The sequence below is a fragment of the Diospyros lotus genome, chromosome 12 (assembly GCF_014633365.1).
Source record: "Diospyros lotus cultivar Yz01 chromosome 12, ASM1463336v1, whole genome shotgun sequence".
Classification (NCBI taxonomy): Eukaryota; Viridiplantae; Streptophyta; class Magnoliopsida; order Ericales; family Ebenaceae; genus Diospyros; species Diospyros lotus.
This window is the reverse complement of record NC_068349.1, coordinates 14,023,212-14,039,588: the sequence shown is the minus strand read 5'-3', so window position 1 is coordinate 14,039,588 and position 16,377 is coordinate 14,023,212. Positions and strand designations below refer to the sequence as shown.

General features: G+C 39.1%; 1 protein-coding gene across 8 annotated transcripts in view; it reads left to right on the top strand.

The window, feature by feature from the left end:
* LOC127813884 (zinc finger CCCH domain-containing protein 45) overlaps positions 1-16,377 on the top strand; it is a 99,605-nt gene that overhangs the window by 56,300 nt on the left and 26,928 nt on the right. For 3 of the 8 annotated variants that reach the window (XR_008026240.1, XR_008026241.1, XR_008026242.1), the window contains exons 7-9: positions 6,714-6,770; positions 6,902-6,917; positions 7,707-7,848. Coding sequence is in view for 3 of the 8 variants with exons in the window: in XM_052354991.1 (XP_052210951.1) it covers positions 6,714-6,770; positions 6,902-6,917 (73 nt within the window). In the remaining 5 variants the exon portion in view is untranslated. The remainder of the gene's footprint in view (positions 1-6,713; positions 6,771-6,901; positions 6,918-7,706; positions 7,849-16,377) is intronic. The other 5 variants (XR_008026243.1, XM_052354991.1, XM_052354990.1 and 2 more) reach the window with 3 other exon arrangements.

Here is a 16,377-nt window from a genome sequence, read left to right as displayed (position 1 = left end):
TGAGACTGTTGGGTGACCTGAAACTTCAAAAATACATCATACTCAACTGCAGACATATGTATCAACTGTGAACCCGGTGCAGATTGGGCAGAACTAGGATCACTCTAGAATGCATGAGCTGCACTGGTAGATGATGTAGGCGGAGCAGCTAGCTGACCATGTTTTTTCCAACACCTGTCCTCAAGATGACCCAATTTCTTACAAAAGGTACACTATGGATGTGACCGATTATTATTACAGCCTTTATTTCCTCCTGAGTGAGAAGCCTGGGACACAAAGATTCAGCTGGAGGAACAACATGAGAAGAAGAGGACACACCATGTGCACCGGTCATGTTCAACAACCTTTTAAAAGAGTCATTCATGGTAGGATTAGTGGAGCTAGTCAAGATTTGATGCCTGATGGCGTCAAATTCTAGTTTTAGACCAGAAAGAGCAATAACCACAAAAAACTTTTCTCTTTGAGCAACTTGTTCAGTCTTAGTCGTAGTAATGGAAAGAAGAGCATCAAATTCTTGCATGAGAGCCTGAACCTGTCCCAAATGAGATTCCATGGACGACTCTTGCTTCAGATTCTTGATATTAGAGATCACAGTGTACAAACGTTGGATATCATTCGTATAACATTCTTCAGCTTCCTTCCACACGTCAACACAAGTTTCAAATGGGCGAAAGAGCTGCATGATGGATGGATCAATAGATTGCCATAGGAGGCTGCATAACTGGGCATCAACTTGTTCCCATCTAGCTCGATTGGCTTCCGGCACACTTTCAACCTTTGTGGTAAGATGATTGGCTTGGCCTTGCCCTTTGAACCATTTTTATAGAGGTTGCCCATGAGAGATAATTGACAGACCCTATCAACTTGACAGTGGTGATATTGGCTGTTCCGAGATTGGAGACTGTAAAGGACTGAGAAGCAGCAAGGGCAACAAGTGCGGTTGCGGGAGTAGCACCAACAGAAACTACGTCACTGAAGTCAAACATAGCGAGGATTTGACACCAGGAATAAGACTAGGGAAGGGAGGCGAGCTGATCTGGAGAAGGCGGGTGAAAACGTCTAGCGGACGTGCCTTCACACGCCGGTGCGTGGGGGTGGCGCGTGGGAGCTCCGGCAACTGCAATTTTCTGGCGGCAACTCGGCCTGAAGGCGGTGAACCCTAGGGTGGGGTCGGTTCCAGCAAACAATGGCCGAACAGTGATGTTTCGACGTGAACAGTGACGGTGAAGAGAGAAAACTAGGGTTTGAAGGTCGCTGGAAAAAGATACACAGCGTTGGCCAAGGTTTTTCTCATTGGTGGCTCTAATACCATGTGAGAAAACAATTATAAGAGAAAAAGTTAAGAGATTGTCTCTTAGTGTATTATTTATAATAGGCACAACGGACTTAATAATCTATGGGCTTAACCTATGGGCTTAGCCTAATTACACATAGTTACAACAAATAGATAAATAAAAACACATATAACAATATGCAGTATATCTAATTATACTGTGAGAAAACAATTACAAGAGAAAAACCTAAGAGATTAGTCTCTTAGTGTGTTATTTATAATAGACACAACGGGCCTAATAACCTACGGGCTTAGCCTAATTACACATAGTTATAACAAATAAATAAATAAGACTCATACAACAATATGCAATATATCTAATTATACTAATAATTCTAATACTCCCCCTCAAGCTGAAGCATAAATATCATATGTACCAAGCTTGTTACAGATATATTCTATTCGATGACCGTTTAGAGACTTGGTGAAGACATCGACAAGTTAATTACTGGAGTTAACAAATTCTGTAACAATAACACCTTTAATCAGCTTTTCTCTAATAAAGTGACAATCGATTTCAATATATTTAGTCTGCTCATGGAACACTAGATTGGAAGCAATGTGCAAGGCAGCCTGATTATCACAAACAAGCTTCATAGGGGACACCTCATGAAACTTGAGTTCCTCCAAGAGTTGTTTAAGCCAGATGAGCTCACAAGTTGCATTAGCCATAGCCCAATACTCTACCTCTGCACTGGATCTAGCTACTATATTTTGTTTCTTACTTTTACAAGAAATCAAATTTCCTCCCACAAGAACACAATATCCAGAAGTCGACCGACAATCAGAAGAAGAGCCAGCCCAATCTGCATTTGCATAACAACAAATATTTGTGTGCCCCTTATCCTTATAGAGTAGCCCTTTACCCGGTGCTCGTTTGATATATCTCAGAATCCGGATAACAACATCCTAGTGAGAATCACATGGAGAATTGAGAAACTGACTCACCACACTCACAGCAAAAGCAATGTCGGGATGAGTTACTGTGAGATAGTTCAGTTTGCCTATCAATCTTCTATATCTTCCAAGATCTAAGACAGACTCCCCTTGTTCGGCAAGAGTTTGACATTTGGGTCCATTGGGGTGTCAATCGGTTTGCAGTTCACCATACCAGTTTCTTCTAAGATGTCAAGTGCATTCTTCATTTGAGAGATTGAGATCCCATCTCTTGATTGAGCAACTTCAATACCCAAGAAATATCGGCGTTTGCCTAGGTCTTTAGTTTGAAAGTGCTGATGGAGATGTTCCTTTAGATTTTGTATACAACCTGATCGTTCTCTGTGATAACAATGTCATTTACATAAACAACAACGTAGATACATAAAGAAGAAAAATATCGATAGAAAACTGAATGATCAGCTTCGCTTCGAGTGAGACCAAAAGCTTGAACCACAGTGTTGAACCACGCTCGTAGAGATTGTTTCAGGCCATAGAGAGACTTCTTGAGTTTGCAGACTACATTGGACTCTCCCTGAGCAACAAAACGAGATGGTTGCTCCATATAAACCTCCTCTTGCAAATCACCGTGAAGAAATGCATTCTTAATGTTCAATTGATAGAGCGGCCAATGATGCGTGGCAACCATAGAGAGAAATAGGGTGAACAGAGGCCATTTTAGCAACTGGAGAGAAGGTATCATTATAATCCAGTCCATAGATCTGTGTAAAGCCTTTTGGCAACCAAGCGGGTTTAAGACTTTCCACCTGTTCGTCGGGGCCCACTTTAGGGGTGAACACCCACCGACAACCAACGAGAGTCTTTCCTGGTGGCAAAGGCACCAAATCCCAAGTGCCAGTAGAATTCAAAGCACCCATCTCATCTAACATAGCCTAGCGCCAACCAGGTAGGGACATGGCTTAACCAGTGGTTTTAGGAATAGAAATAGAAGAAAGGCTCAAAACAAAAACACTATAAGCAGGTGACAAACGGTCATAACACAAAAAATTATAAAGAGGATGTGGATTGCGAGTAGACCGTGTACCTTTGCGGAGTGCAATAGGAAGGCTGTCAAGCTGAGGATCCATGGCAGGAGTGACCACTGACAGAGAAAGTGAGTCAGGAGAGTTGGAGTTGAGAGGAATGTCGGTGCTAGGAACAGGATGAGGACAACGATGATAAGTAAGAAGTGGAGGAGTCGGGGAGTGTGGACTGGAAGATGGAAGTGAAGGGTCCACCGGGGAGGAGATAGACGAATCTGATAAGGGCAACAAAAGAGAAGGGATAGGCAATACTTGGTCAAGACGCCGTGAATCAGGCTGAACAACAGAGAAGAAAGATTGTTGTTCAAAGAATTTGACATCAGCAGACATAAGATAGCGGTTCAACTCAAGAGAGTAACACTTATAGCCTTTCTGCAACCGGGAGTAACCGAGGAAAATACACTTGAGGGATTTGATAGCAAGTTTATCTTGTCTCGGTGAAAAGGAATGTACAAAACAGATACATCCAAATACACGAAGGGGAACAGAATAAAGGGGTTGGGAGGGGAACAAAAGAGCGTGAGGAATGTTGTTCTTTAACACTGAAGATGGCATGCAATTGATCAGATAACACGCAGTAAGAATAGCATCTCCCTAGAATTTGGTGGGAAGATTGGCATGTAAAAGTAGTGTTCGTGCAGTTTCAATGAGATGGCGATTTTTACGCTTGACAACACCATTTTGTTGAGGTGTATAAGGACAAGAAGATTGATGCAGAATGCCACGAGTAGTCATAAAAGTAGTAAATTGAGAAGAAAAGTACTCAGGGGCATTATCACTACGTAAAGCACGTATAGAAACTCCAAACTGTGTTTTTATTTCAGCAGTGAATATCTGAAAGACAAAAAACAACTTAGATCGACTCTTCATGAGAAACAACCAAGTGCAGCGAGAAAAGTCATCAATGAAATTAACAAAATATGAGAAACTAAGAGTAGAATTGACACGACTGGGCCCCCATACATCAGAGTGCACAAGAGAAAACGGAGCCTCAGCCCCATTATTGACATGACCTGAAAAAGAACTACGTGTGTGTTTACCACGTTGACATGACTCACAATCAAAAATAGACAACGATGACAAACTAGGAACTAATTTCTTCAATTTGGAGAGGTTGGGATGACCAAGACGAGAGTGGAGAAGATCTGGGAAAGTAGCACTCATGCAATCCATCGGCACAGCAAGATGATAGTGACCCTGTGACTCATGCCCGACGCCAATCGTTTGCCCCGTACCCTGGTCCTGTACACAAACAGAGGTAGGAGTGAAAGTGACTGAGCAGTTAAGGGTTTTAGTAGGCTGGGTAACTGAAATCAAGTTGAAAGGACTGCTAGAGACATATAAAATCGAATTTAAAGATAAAGATGAAGTGGGTGTGGTTTGGCCTATCCCTTTAACTACAGTTTTGGTGCCATTAGTTAGAGTAACTGTAGGCAAGGTATCAGAATAAGTGAGGAGAAAAGAAGTTCATTACCACACATATGATCAGTGGCGCCATAATCTATAATCCAAGGACCAAGAGATAGGCTTTTAGCAACGCAAGCAACGGGATTAACAGGATAAGACTGCTAGGTGGCCTGAAACTTCAAAAAGACATCATACTCAGCTGCAGACATGGGTATCAACTATGAACCCGGTGCAGATTGGACAGAACTAGGATCACTCTGGAATGCATGAGCTGCACTGGTAGATGATGTAGGCAGAGCAGCGGGCCGACCATGTTTCTTCCAACACCTATCCTCAAGATGACCCAATTTCTTACAAAAGGTACACTGTGGACGTATTCGATTATTATTATGGCCTCTATTTCCTTCTGAGTGAGAAGCTTGAGACACAAGGGCTGAAGACTCGACTGGAGGAACAACATGAGAAGAAGAGGACATACTATGTGCACCGGTCATATTCAACAACCTTTTAAAAGAGTCATTCATAGTAGGATTAGTGGAGCTAGTCAAGATTTGATGTCTGATGGTGTCAAATTCTGATTTTAGACCGGAAAGAGCAATAACCATAAAAAATTTCTCTCTTTGAGCAACCTGTTCTGTCTTGGTCATAGTAATGGGGAGAAGAGCATCAAATTCTTGCATGAGAGCCCAAACTTGTCCCAAATAAGATTCCATGGACGACTCTTGCTTCAAATTCTTGATATTAGAGACCACAGTATACAAACGTTGGATATCATTCGTATAACATTCTTCAGCTTCCTTCCACACGTCAACACAAGTTTCAAATGGTTGAAAGAGCTGCATGATGGATGGATCAATGGACTGCCATAGGAGACTGCATAATTGGGCATCAACTTGTTCCCATCTAGCCCGATTGGCTTCCGGCACACTTTCAGCCTTTGTGGTAAGATGATCGGCTTGGCCTTGCCCTTTGAACCACATTTTGACAGAGACTGCCCATGAGAGATAATTGACAGACCTTATCAACTTAATAGTGGTGATATTGGCTGTTCCGATATTGGAGACAGTAAAGGACTGAGAGGCAGCAGGGGCAACAATTGCGGTTGCGGGAGTAGCATCAACATAAATTGTGTTACTGAGGTTAGACATAACGAGGATTTGACACCGGGAATAGGCCTAGGGCAGGGAGGCGAGCTGATCTAGAGAAGCCGAGAGAAAACGGCCGGCGGACGTGCCTTCATGCGCCGGCGCGTGGGGGCGGACGACTGCACGTGGCGGCGGCACGTGGGAGCTCCGATGGTTGCGATTTTCCGACGGCAACTCGGCCTGAAGGCGGCGAACCCTAGGGTGGGGTCGGTTCCAGCAAAAGATGGCCGGACAGTGATGTTCGGCCTGAACAGTGACGAATAGAAAGAAAACTAGGTTTTTTTTTTTTGGAGTGAACAGTGACGATGAAGAAAAAAAACTAGGTTTTTAGGCTGCTGGAGAAAGATACACAGCGGTGGTTAGGGTTTTTCTCACTGGTAGCTCTGATACAATGTGAGAAAACAATTATGAGAGAAAAATCTAAGAGATTAGTCTCTTAGTGTGTTATTTATAATAGGCACAACGGGCCTAATAACCTACGGGCTTAGTCTATGGGTTTAGTCTAATTACATATAGTTATAACAAATAAATAAATAAGACTCATACAATAATATGCAACATATCTAATATATACTAATAATTCTAATATATACTAATAATTCTAATACACTTTTCCACACAAGAACTTTGAAGTATTCCTAAAACCTTGACAGTTTTCCCTATTTCGTTGTTTACTTTGCTGCTTGGAATTTGTGAGGGAAGTTGAAGCAATTTTCATCACCAAGATCATCTATACTCTTGCCACTAAAAAGTTTACTAATATGGTTTTCTCTTTTTCCCCAGTACATTATTATCATGTATGATTGATCATTTGATTGCTAATCCTTTCTCCCGATCTCATCAATGCAGTCATATGAAGAGTATGTCGAAGCCCATAGCAGAAGGAATAAACGATCATATCACCATGTCAGTATACTTTCTGCTATCATCCTGCTGGCATTACTATTCTATTCTGTTCCCTCTGATTATATGTAATAATTCTGATCCGTGTTACTGATGGATGGATGCTTCTTGTGGATTCTGATCATGTTGGGCAGACAGTTGGTGGACAGGGTATATAAAATTCTGAACTTGTTTTCCATGTGTGTAGTTTCAAATAATTTCTTTTGTTGTCTGCTTGTTGAAAACAAAACAAAACAGAAAGCAAAATGAAACAAAAGTATAGCTGTTGGTTTTTAAAGTATCCAGTTTCAAATAATAGCAAAATGAAACAAAATGTATCTAGTTTTCAAATAATATGGTCAAGCAACCCACTACTGGTTCTGACCTCGGTGGCCTCTGGTTGTAAACTTCTTGGGTGTTAAATGAACTTTTTGCTAGTTTTGTAAAGTATAGCTGTTGGAGATGTCCCAATTATTTATAGAGACGTTTATTCACTGAGGGGGAAGGAAACTCTTTAGCTCTAGAATCACAGGTTTGACGTGGATTGTGAATGAAACAAAAGTACAGGGATAAACTTGAGGAATGTTAAAGGGAAATAGATCTGAACAGGAAGATGGTATATTTTTCTTGATCAAAATAATAGTCCCCTTGAAGTTAGATCTCCTAGTAAATTTGTACTAGAGAATATTACATTTTCAAGACAGGCATTAAATGCTTAAAAGCAACCCAGGGGTTTAATTTACTGATTATGACTACAATGAAATACAGCACCTAGGACTGATTACTTAAGACTTCAAACATGTAGAAAGAAACTCTTCATAAATACTAAACCAACAAATTGACAAATAAAATACATATCTTTAACTTATGGAAATTCCATTTTTCATTTCTGCTAGCTGCATCAGTCTCCGTTGGTTGGTGATAACTCAACCTTGGGTTCATTTTTAATCCTATGTGCAGAATTGCCCTTGGATGGAATAAGGAGCTTAACATTGAACACACGTGAAATTATCAGATGGCTGGGAAGTTCATCCGATATTGCGTTATCATTGATCCTTTAGAGGACTTCACAAGGTCCAAACTTCCTTTTGCTCAACTTGTGGTAGGCACCACTAAGAAACCTTTCTTTTCAAAGAATTGGTCAAACCAGATCATCGCTTTCAGTATAACGTTTCTTCGTTGTGAGCCAGGAGCTGCTTTATTCCATGAGTTGTTTCTTTCAATCTGTTTTCTGCCAAGTCAGCTGCTGCTTTGTAATTTAAATTGCTGCTTCCAATCTGTTTTCCTCTGTGTTTCATGCATTGTCTTGATAAACTCAGCCATTTCATCAGCTTACTATTTCCATTGGTCAAGGTAGGAATTGCTGCCAAATCCAAAACACCTCAATAATTCTTGCCAGATAGCTTCAAAAGGGGAGCATTTGGTGGTCTGATTGGGGGAGATGTTAAACACAAGTTGAGCATTTGGCAGCATGAAATCTGACATCTTTAGTTTCTCTCCAGCCTAGCAATGCTTCAAGTTTCCTAAGCTTCAGTTTAACAGCTTCTGTTTACCCATTAGACTACTGATGAGAAGCACTAGAGAAACACAATTCAGTGCCCATCTTGTTCTGAAGTGTCCAAAAATGCGACATCAGTTTCGGGGAGGTTTCTCAGTCTTAACTAGGTGCTGTAATGGCCCTCCCATTATCTTTCCATAGAGCACATGTATTCCATTTTCAAAAATGAATTACATATTTGTCAAACTGCAACCACATCACACCAAACATTATTGCCACACCTGTTTCCAATGGAAAATGAAACCTAGCATTGGTTAGTCACAGTTACCTCATTACCTTTTTTGAACGGTGATATTTTGGATGGTTTTAGGTATTTCTCCTTCTTAAGCTGCATTTTGTACTGCTTCTTGTGAAATAGCATTCTCACAACTGCCATGGTCAATAATCTTTGTAGATTCATCAACCAAAAAGAATCAACAAAACACATGATGGATCCTCTAAATCACATGCAAAGGTTCATGCACAAACTAAAACCTTGGTTTAGTTTCTTTACCTTTGTGGATACCCCTTCTCCAAGCTAAATTCCACCGATCACTTCCTAATGCAACCTATTTATCCAAACACTAACATTAGGTTCATATAGTTGCAATTGTTCAATCTAATTCAATTCAAAGTCCGTCGTCACTACTTGATTCCTATTCTTAACTCAACTATCATCTAATTCTTCATTTTCTCATCTCAAGATAATTTGGCTCAAAATCAAGAATTAAACCATTTTAGCTTCAACAAGGTGAGCTATGCTAGTAACATCAATTCAAGTTCATCTCTAGCTCAATTTCACATACATTTCTAATACAATTTAACTATTCCATCTCATCAAACCATGACAAGCATCAATTTACTTTATCTCCAAACTTCATTCTTGCTCAAAATTAGACCATTTAATCACACTAGTAAACTTCAAAATCAGAAGCTTCACTTTATACCTTTCTTGTAGAAATTTAGTGGCCTCCACGTGTAGGGAAAATTGCTCCTTTTCTCTTCTTCACCACTTGTACAAACCTATTAACAACAATCAAGCTCATTTAGCTTAACATCATCATCATCATATACAACATGCAATGCTATTTAAAAGCTACTTCTAGCTTAATCTAGGCTACTCAACCAACCATGGATATGGAGAAAAGTGGAAATTTACCTTCAAGGAAACCCTCAACTTTTCTCTTGATCTTCTCCCTGTTACTTGAGTGTTGAGTCCCCTTGAGAGTGTTCTTTTATTGTTCTTCCTTTGCTCACTTTGTTCTTCTTGAACCTCAAGCTCACTCTCAATCTCTTTTCTATCCTCGTTTCAATCTCTACAAACCCTCTCTTGCTCCCTTTTATGTTACCCAGGTAGGAGAGCTCAAATGAGCTAAAATCTTATGATTTCCCTTTATATATAGGCCCCAAATAATGCATTTTAATGCCCCAAATAAGGCCTTAACTTATTCCAACACTGTGTTGGAAAATTTTGTCTGTTTTCTACATCCGTTTTATGATCTGATCGCACCTTCACAATTGTTATAAAGTCCCCTTCGATGACATTTTTTCATGTATTGTTCTGTTGTCCCTTGTGTCCAGTTTGTTACACATTGTCCACATTGTTTACAATCATTGTACTAAAATTGAGGTCTTTGGTCAATTATGTCTCCTGCTTTGGCAGCAATAAGCTCTTGCACATAGTTACAAATGCAATACACATTCAGGTACAAGGTATGCCACTTGGCTAGATTTGCATCCGTGGGGGTAGGATTAGTTGATATGTCAGTTTGGTTCACGGTTCCCTTTGAATAATGTATTGGTAGGCTTATTAAATCGTTTTGTGTACAACACTTATACACCACATTGGACTCTATAAACAAAGAAGATTTCTATGGGACATCTTACTTTTTCTTTCTGTGAAAGAAGGCCTGTTGTAGATTATCATTGTAACTTTATTTTTTTATATGATAGTAAGTTTAAATTAAATTAACATAGAAACATGGTGACCCCTAGAACTATAGAAGGGGAAGAAACATGGAAGAACACCCGAGATCAAATCTGATCCAAACCCAGCCAGCTACTTGACATTACTTACAGTTATACACAGAAACTCAACATTACATACATTTTACTTTGGGCAAGGTTTCATTGATCTCCATAAGGTTGGGGCTCTCTGGGTTTTATTTTGGTATTTGTTTATCTCTACTGGTATTGGGTAGGGGTGTAATTGATGGGGATGTAGTGGTTGTTATAGTTTCTGGCAGCAGCATGAATGTGTTGGGGGTTTGCTTTTGGATTTTTCATTGTAAGGCTTTCTAATTCGGTTTTAAAAATATGAGCATCATATACCCGGAAAAAAAAATGAAATATGGAATTGAAGGAAATTTAAGGTGGTTTGTGTCAGTGTAGCTGCAGAAAAGCAAGGTGGATCTTGCTTTTCAGTCTTTTCTTTTTAATTATTCCTCTTCATATTAGATTTTCTGTGACTCTTAGCATGCCTCCTTTGTTTTATATTTGGAATTGCCATTTTTGGGGATCCATCCAGGTTGCATCCCTCATTATACCAGTGCGCGTCTCTACCGCAATTGGGAGCGTAGTTTTATTTATTTATTTATTTATTTTTTTGGGGGGGGGGGGGGGGGGGGGGGGCGTGCCACAAATTGTGAGACTATGCTCTTGCATATCACTAAAGCTTCTCCACAAAATCTCCATAAACAACATACTCTTCTTTTACATAAACACCTTCATCATAAACATCTTCTTCCTCATAATAAAGAGCTTCTTGAAGAAATCCCTCCTTCAGGAATGAATTGTGAACAATTGTGAAAAAGCTTGGTATATAATTTTTCTTCCACTTGATTACAATATATATAAGAGGAAGAAATCAATCAAATCCCTATAACTAAGGAAAAAAGAAGGAATCCTACTTACATCACTTGATTACAATATATATAAGGGAGAGAAATCAATCAAATCCCTATAACTAATGGAAAAAGAAGGAATCTTACTTATATTGATTACTAATTTACATCAATCAGTCAATCCCAATAATTAAGATTGATTATAATCAATCCATAGATTGAGGGATTGATGATCAATCTCACAATAATCAATCCCATAGATTGTAGGATTGATTATCCAACAAACTTTACAGCAAAGAATTCCAACACTCCCCCTGAAACTGGGTTGTAAATATTTATCATACACAGCTTGCAACTTAGATCTTCAAAATGTGCCATTGGAAGTGTTTTAATTAGGATATCGGCAGTCTGTAAATTAGAAAGAATGTAAACAAGCTTGATTACATCCCCTTCTATTTTTTTCTTTGATGAAATGCAAATCTATTTCCACCGGCTTTGTCCAGTCGTGATGAACTAGATTTTTGGCATACTGATGGCAAATTGACTATCACACAGTAGCTAGATTGATCTCTCAGAAGGTAGCTTCAAGTCGACTAATACCTTTTTCACCCAAATTCCTTCACAAATACTGTGAGCCATAGCTCAGAATTCTGCTTTTGCACTACTCCTAGCTACCACAACTTGCTTTTTACTTCTCCATGTTGTTAGATTTCCCAAACATGGGTACAATATCCAGAAGTGGATCGTTTATCTGAGATTGAGCTTGTCCTGTCTTTATTAGAATACAACTCCACTTTACTACTTGCGTTCTTTTTGAATAACAGTCCCTTTTCTGGAGTTATTTTCAAGTATCTCAAGATTTTGTACACCGCTATCATGTGTTCTTCAGTAGGGTTATTCATAAACTGGCTAACAACACTTACTGAAAATGCTATGTTCGGCCTAGTATGCGAGAGATAGATCAACTTCTCTACAAGTCTTTGATATCTTCCCTTCTCTACAGGAGCACTGTCTTTATTTGAACCAAATTTGGTAGTGTAGTCCATAGGTGCGTGCAAGTTTACACCCAAGCATACCTGTTTCTTTAAGAAGATCCAGTATATACTTCCTTTGAGTAAATGTAATGCTCTGCTTAGACCTAGCCACTTCCATTCTCAAGAAGTATGTGAGTCTCTCTAGATCCTTGATCTGAAAGTCTCTAGCTAGAAATTCTTTTGACTCTTGGAAACTCCTCAGCATAATCCCCTATTAGAACTATATCATCAACATAGACAATCAACACGGAAATCAATCCATTTGAAGAATGTTTTACAAACACTGTGTGATCAGACTATCCCTGTGTATACCCATTACTCTTCATAACACTAGTAAATCTCTCAAACCAAGCTCGGGGTGATTGTTTTAGACCATAAAGTGACTTCTTTAGTCGTACTTTGTTGATGTTTGATGAGTTTTGTATTCCTTGGGTAATGTCCATATAGACCTCATCTTCTAGATTCCCGTTTAAGAATGCATTCTTGACATCTAGTTGATGGAGGGGCTAATCTTGATTTGTTGCAAGAGATAGGAGTATCTGAATAGTGTTGAGTTTTGCAATTGGAGCAAAGGTCTCCTCATAATCTATGCTATAGGTTTGAGTAAACCCCTTAGCTACCAACCGAGCCTTGTATCTCTCAATACTATCATCTGCCTTTGCTTTTACTGTGAAGATCCGCTTGCACCCGATCAACTTCTTTCCATGATGCAAATCAATAATTTCCCAAGTACCATTCTTCACCAGAGCATTAACTTCCTCATTAATTGCCTTCTTCCATTCAAAGATAGCCATGGCGTCTTGGATTGAATTAGGAATGGAGATAGAATTGATTTTGCTGGTGAATGCTTGGTAAGATGAGGATAGACCCGCATAACTCACATAGTTGCCAATAGGGTACAATGGCCTACTTTTGCATTCTCTCACCCCTTTCCTGAGTGCAATGGGTAGGTTCTCATCGGAATTATCATGATCACTTAAACTAGTATCTACAGAATTTTCCTTCGCAGTTTGTAAGTTAGATGTAGGGATTTTTATCTCAGGTTCAAATGCTGACAATAATGGTGAATCTGCTAGTGTCTCTGATTGCTTCGATTTTCCCCTTTTTTTTATGATAGACACATAACTTGGGACTGAAAGAATCAGTTGGTTTTGGTTCAGGTTCAATTTGGGCACTTGGAGAAGTTGCAATTTCAGGTGGTGTGCAATCTATATTATCCAAGAAAAACTGATCTTCTTGTTAACCCTGACTTGAACTCTCCCTTTGAATATTAGTTTTGGGATAATATGGTTTTCTTTCAAAAAATGTGACATCCATGGTGTGATAAAACCTTTGGTTGTTAGGACAGAAGCATTTGTAACCCTTTTGGTTGGGAGAGTGCCCTGCAAAGATACATTTGGAGGATCGAGAGTCAAGTTTGGTTCAATGTTGTTGATGGATATGAACAAACGCAGTACACCCAAATACTTTGGAGGAAGAGAGGAAATCAATCAATGTTGAGAGAAGTGTTGTAAGAATACTTGATGTGGTGTGGAGAAATCTAAAACTTTGGATGGAAGCCGATTGATTAGGTATGCTGCTATAAGAACAACCTCACCCCAAAAATATTTTGGAACATTAGATGAAAAACGACAGAGACCTGCTAATGTCCAGAAGGTGCCTATTCCTTCTCTTAGTTATCCCATTTTGTTGAGGGGTATTTACATAGGAACTTTGGTGTATGATTCCCTCAGTGGATAGATATGAGCCAAGACTAGAATTAAAGAACTCTCTTCCATCGTCAGTTCTAAGTATTTGAATGGAAGTTTGAAATTGATTTTTGATCATTGTTTTGAAATTCTTAAATATTTGAGGAACTTCTGATTTATTTTTTATGAGAAAAATCCATATGAGTTGTGTGTGATCATCTATGAAAGAGATGAACCGGTGAGCTCCTGTGATATTTGAAACTTGAAATGTGCCCTAAACATCACTATGGATCATAGAAAAAGGTTTGATGATTTGTATGGCTGAATCGGGTATGAACTGCAAGAGTGTTTTGCAAATTGACAAATTTCACATTGAAAAGAAATAGCACTTTTATTTCTGAATAAACTTAGGAAAAATTTGGATAAGTATAGAAAACTTAGGTGGCCTAACCTAGAATGCCACATCATGACCAACCTCTCAATCTCATTTTTCAACTCACTAACAAACACACAAAAATTAGTTTGACAAGAAATAGGTTTACTCACTCCTAGATGAGATTGCCTCACAAAATCTGGTTGAACCTTAAGATGATAGAGCCCAACATGACTCCTAGCACTGCCAATTATCCTCCCCAAAGTCAAATTCTGAAATTCACAGACATGAGAAGAAAAATTAGCTATACAGTTAAGTTCTTGGGTGATTTTATTTATGGAGAGCAAGTTGCAATCTAGATTAGGAACATATAATACAAATTTGAGTGTTATGTCCCTGGATACCACAACCGAACCAGTCCTTTCAACTTTTGCCAAAAAACCATCTGCAATTCTAACTGTGAGAGTTTCATTACAAGGAGAATATCTGTTGAAAACTCGCCTATCTCCTGTCATGTGATCAGAAGCACCGAAGTCGACAATCCAGGGCTTATAGTGCTTTTGTTTCACAATTAAAGCCTTAAGAAAATTACTTTTTTGAGCTATGGAACCTAATCCAACAACTAGTAGGTTTTGTTGTGCTTGTAGCGGCCTTCTTCGTCCATCAAGTTCCTCTTTGGTAAAGTTTGCAAGTTGCTCTGAACTGCCAGCCATGTTGCCTCGACTTCCTTTTGTGTTGCTGTCTTTGGCTTCCAACAACAGGTTTTCCATAGAATTGCCAGCAGATTTCTTTTGTATGACCAAGGTGGCAGCAATGTTCACCATGGCCTTCCCCTTTTTTGTGGCTGCTGCTAGTTTTGGACAGCCAAGGCTGATGATTCACCACCAGCATTTAATTTTTCTATCCCCAACATCAATTGGCGTCTACTCTCTTCCCTTCGAACCTCAGAGAAAACTTCTCGTAAGCTTGGTAGTAGTTTTATGCTAAATATCCTTCCTCTTACCGCATCAAGACTTGAATTCAGGCCCAAGCAAATTTTTTTGACCCTCTTATTCTCTATAATCTTCTTGTAGAGTTTGAGATTAGTCGTGGTTTCCCAGGGATATTTTTCAAAAGCATCTTAGTTGCTGCCAGTTTTGAAGTAGTTTGTTGTAATACTCGGTCACAAATAAATCATCTTGTCGGAGATCGTGCAACACGCCCTCAATTGTCACCAGTTCGGGGGTGTTGTCTTTGTGTGAATAAGTGTCTTTTGCAGACTCCCAGACCTCTACAGCAATTTCGTATAGGAGAAAATTTTCTCCTATGCGTGGTTGCATGGAATTTACTAGCTGGGACATAACTTGACTATTATCTCTCTTCCAAATCCGATAATCAACACCTTTTTCATTTGGTTTGATGATATTTCTGGTGAGATAATCTTCTTTCTCCTTGCTGCGGACGTGAAACATAAAGGATTGAGACCATTGGATGTAGTTTCGCCCATTCAATTTGTAGATGGTGATGGGTGCGGATGAGTAGTTTGACAAGTCTCCCCCATTGTTGTTGTACATAACAATTTCGACATTTGAGGAGGAGGATTTTGGAGTTTCAATTGAGGATTCGTTTGTGTTTGACATGTTTGTGATCTAATGTTGCTGCCAAGAATGAAATAAAGGCTAGGATGGCTGATGAATACTGCTGAAATAAGCAATGTAGAATGCTATCGGAAAAAACAGTAGATAAAAAACTGACCTATGATGGCTGTGAAAAGAACAGGAGCTGTCTAGGGTTGCTCTGATACCATGAACAATTGTGAGAAAACTTGGTATATAATTTCTCTTCCACTTGATTACAATATATATAGGAGAAAGAAATCAATCAAATCCCTATAACTAAGGAAAAAAGAAAGAATCCTAATTATGTCAATTATTAATTTATATCAATCAATCAATCACAACAATTAAGATTGATTATAATCAATCCCATTGATTGTGAGATAATTGATAATCAATCTCATAGATTGAGGGATTCATTGGGATTGATAATCAATCCCATAGATTGTGAGATTGATTATCCAACAACTTTACAGCAAAGAATTCCAACAAATTGTTTTCCCCTACAGTCTGAAGATTTATGACCAGGCTCCCCACAAGTAGAAACAATTAAATGTAGAT